General features: G+C 60.1%; 1 protein-coding gene across 1 annotated transcript in view; it reads right to left on the reverse strand.

Annotated features, from left to right (window-relative positions):
• The window catches only part of LOC104538487 (guanine nucleotide-binding protein G(i) subunit alpha-2), a 6,033-nt gene extending 2,632 nt beyond the window's left edge, over nt 1-3,401 (reverse strand). Inside the window, exons 1-4 of the mRNA XM_010181708.1 lie at nt 3,331-3,401; nt 3,031-3,172; nt 2,498-2,658; nt 6-70 (exon numbers count right to left, since the gene is read on the reverse strand). Of these exons, the coding sequence (XP_010180010.1) occupies nt 6-70; nt 2,498-2,658; nt 3,031-3,172; nt 3,331-3,335 (373 nt within the window). The 5' untranslated portion in view covers nt 3,336-3,401. The remainder of the gene's footprint in view (nt 1-5; nt 71-2,497; nt 2,659-3,030; nt 3,173-3,330) is intronic.
• Nucleotides 3,402-3,745: the final 344 nt, after the last annotated feature.

Genomic DNA, 3,745 nt, shown 5'->3' on the forward strand with positions numbered 1-3,745 from the left:
GGTGCGGAGCACATCCTGCTGGGTGGGGATGTAGTCGGTACGAGCTATCCTCTCCAGGTCGTTCAGGTAGCTGGGGAGGGAGCACAAAGGTGCTGGAGAAGCTGGACCATGGGGCACAACCCACCCAAATCCCATGGGACATCTTCACACTGCCCCAGGATCCCCAGGCATCATCCAGTCGGGGTGGGCAGCACCGAGCCGGGAGCAAGGCAGACCCCATCCGCACCCCGGGGTCAGACCCGGGCAGGGCAGGGCAGCGGCCGGGGCAGCCACGGGACGCACGGGAACGGGGGCTTGGGGGCAGCATGCAGTGTAACCGGGGTTAGGGGGCTGTCGCTGCTCGGCCGGCTGGTTGCATGGGGAAAACAGCAGGAGGAAAGTATTCACTGCTATGGCAACCAGCCGCAGCGCCGGCGGAAACAATCAATGGCGCCGTGCCATTTATAGTCAAAAAACACAAAGGGCCGGCGTCCTGGGAGGAAGCAGGAGGCGGGCGGCTGGAGGGATGGGGAGGAGCGCAGGGGAGCACCCCGAGCCCCCCAGGGATGGCACTGCCTGCCCTGGCCCTGCCAAACACTGACTGCCAGCAGCGGCGATGCCTCGGTCCCAAAGCCGCAGCAGCCATCGGGACCGGCCGAGTGATGCTGGGGGGATCAGGGCAGGTTTCGATTTCTCCAGCTCACGTTCCTTTAATTGGGTTACCACAAACAAGGCTCCTTTAAGCAAATTAGGCTTGCGCTAATTAAGGCCTTTGCAGCCCTGTAATCTGGTGAAAGCCAGATTACAGCTCAGGAGGCCACAGGAATCCTAGTCTCCGATGGTAGCGCAGCACAGGAAAGCCTCTAGGGTGCCAGGGCAAAGCCAGAGCCGAGGATGGCCCAGGACCCCGTCATGGGCACAAGGCCTGGGGGACCAGCATGCAGCCAAGGAACAGCTCGAAAACAGCCGGAAACACAGGCGGCCTCCAGCTGACAAAAAACAGGAAACACCACAGCAGGGCCATGCACAGCGCCGGCGGCACTCGGACCTCGCGTCCAGCCCTGGGGTGCCAGTGAGAGCCCATCCTGGCAGCCCAGCAGCTGCGGTGGCTGGGGGCTGCTGCAGAGGGCTGGGGTAGGAGTGGGCTGCATGCCGAGCATGGCACAGGGCTGCTCATCCCCAGTGCACCTTCTGCTGGCAGCACTGCAGGCACAGCACCATCCCTGTGGGGATGCACGGGACATCAGCGGCTGCACTGGCACCTCTGGGGGGCTGGAGAAAGGCTGGAGTAACAGCTCAAGGGGGCTCCTGATTAATACTTGTCCAAGCCCCGCAATGTGCCAAACGCTCCATAAATGCGCTTACAGCCGTACCTGATCTGCAGACACTTTGCAGATGCATTTGCTGGAAGCGTGCATGCCTGCTTCCAGGCACCTGCTGCGTCCCCCATGCTTCCAAACCTGCACGCACGGCGCAGCGCAGCACTGCCCGGGAAATGCTGGCACTGGCTGGGGGATGATGGGACCGAGCAGGACAGGGCCAGGGAGGGCAGGTGCCGGGCAGGAGGAAGCGAAAGCTGCGGGCACCGGAGGAAAGCATCAGCAGGAGTTTCTCTGGGGTCGGCACTTGCCAGGAGCTTCCCTGCAACCTCTTCCCCGCAGTGACCCCAGTGCAAAATGGGACCTGACAGCCCCAAGCGGGAGGGTACGGCTGGGCTGGCATACAGAGGAACCAAGCAGCCCCCAGGATGGTGGCACGTCCCAAGGGTCAGCCTTGGCAGGGGTTTCGCAGCTCACCACAAGCTCTCCTTGACACTGCTCACTGTGAGGGTTCGAGCAGGGAGGGCAGGCGGGCACTGTGCGAGCTGAGCACAGCCTCAGCCGCATTGCCCTCTCCGGCAATCGTACTTTAGGCAGATTAACTTATTTATTAAATCTCTTCAGGGATAAACCCAACCAGATGCAGGCAATTTATCTACCTAAACACCAGTTTGCTGGCTAATACGTGAGTGCAATGCCAAGTTCTTCCATATAAACTCAGTTAAAAGGAGAAAGAAAACATTGTGCATCCTGTTCATCCTACTTGGGTATAAGGGTTCCTGGGTCTGTCTTTGCGGCTTTTCTCTGCCTTCACAGCCCATGTCCACGGGCACAGCTAGTACACACCAGCTCACACCAGGGGAACCAGCTCAGGATGCAGAGGTCAGGGGAGAGCAACTCTGGAGAAGGGCAGCAGGCATGGAGCAGTGGCAGGAGGGGGATGCCGCAGGGCCTCCCTCCTGGGGGACACAGCACCCTGCCACAGGAGGAAACAGCTTTCGAAACACCCGCCTTCCCAGTTCTGCTCTGGCTTAGCCCCAGCACCGGGTGGGAAGTGGCAGAACCAACCCCCAGACCTGGTGATGGGGAACAGCAGCCCCCGGGGAGATTTTCTGTTGCGCAATAAAAGCGATGCGTCCCAACACGTCCCGCACAGCTTGGATCCAGCCGCGCTGGAGGAGAGGAGCGGGGGTACTCACTAGGCAGCAGAGTCATTCAGCTGGTACTCTCGGGAGCGGTTAAAACAAGCCTGGACCCCATTGTCAGCCCACAGCCTCCGGATCACATTAGCCAGGTCCTCTGGCATGATGCCCTGCTCCTCAGCGGTGCAGGAGAGCGCAAACAGCTGCCGAGCGTCATCCTGCGGGGAAAAAACAGGGCTTGAACAACACCACGGGGTTACTGAAGCTCACTCTGCCCTAAAGGACCTGACCAGAGCCCACCATGACCCACCCAGACAGCAGAGCAGGAGCTCCAGCAGTGGATGGGGACAAGATCCAAGGGAAGCAGTGGGATCTCCACCTCTGCACCCATCAGGGGCTGTGCTGGGGCAGGCCACCCACAAGTTATGCTTTGGGTCCTCCCACCCTCAGTGCCAGAAACAGGAGGTCACAGCTGGCCGAGGAGCAGAGAGGCTTGGGCAAGGCCACCCTTAATCCTGGTCCACCTTTGGGTACATCTGCTTTTGTCCCCCTAAAATCCCCCAGCACAGCAGGAGCAGGAAGGGACTCACTGCTCTGGAGGAGTCTCCAAAGTCGATCTGCAGGTTCCCCATTGCCTTGATGATGGCCATGATGGACTGGATGGTGTTGCTGTAGACCACAGCTTTGTACTGCCGGCACTCCTCCTCCGAGTAGCCATCCTCGTGGATGATCCTGGGGCAGGGAAGAGACACAGGCATGGTCAGTCCTTTGAGGGGCACCCCAGGGTGCTGCCCCCCACCCATGCTCTGCAGCAACACTGATGGGGAGCTTTCCTCAGCTACCACCAGTTGGGTGGTGTTGTCTGCAGTGACGGTGCAGGGACCACTCACTTCATCTGTTTGACAATGGTGCTCTTCCCAGATTCGCCAGCACCTGTGGAGAAACAAGAAGAGAGGACAAGCAGTGAGGTGCTGCCTGAAGCAGGGGACCCCCACCCTACTGGGACCCCCCCAGCAGGTGCCAGAGCCATCAGAAAAGAGCTCCCAGCCAGAGCAGATGCTTGGATGGGCACCGGGAATACCAGGGCCAAGAAAGTGGGTGGAAAAGCCAAGCCTGGGGAGGACCTTGCAATAGCTCCCAAGGGGAGAAATGACACCTGCTCTGGGCCAGGAAAATGGCATCAGTGCACTCATATTTGCCCTGCTATCCTGGTGAACCATGGCCAAGATGACTGGCAGCTCCAGCTTCAGCCAAACTTGGGATTGGGGAGGCCCCTGCAATGGGGAGGGGGGCTAAGGCCTGCCT

This window comes from Mesitornis unicolor, unplaced genomic scaffold, assembly GCF_000695765.1.
Source record: "Mesitornis unicolor isolate BGI_N332 unplaced genomic scaffold, ASM69576v1 scaffold34943, whole genome shotgun sequence".
Classification (NCBI taxonomy): domain Eukaryota; kingdom Metazoa; phylum Chordata; class Aves; order Mesitornithiformes; family Mesitornithidae; genus Mesitornis; species Mesitornis unicolor.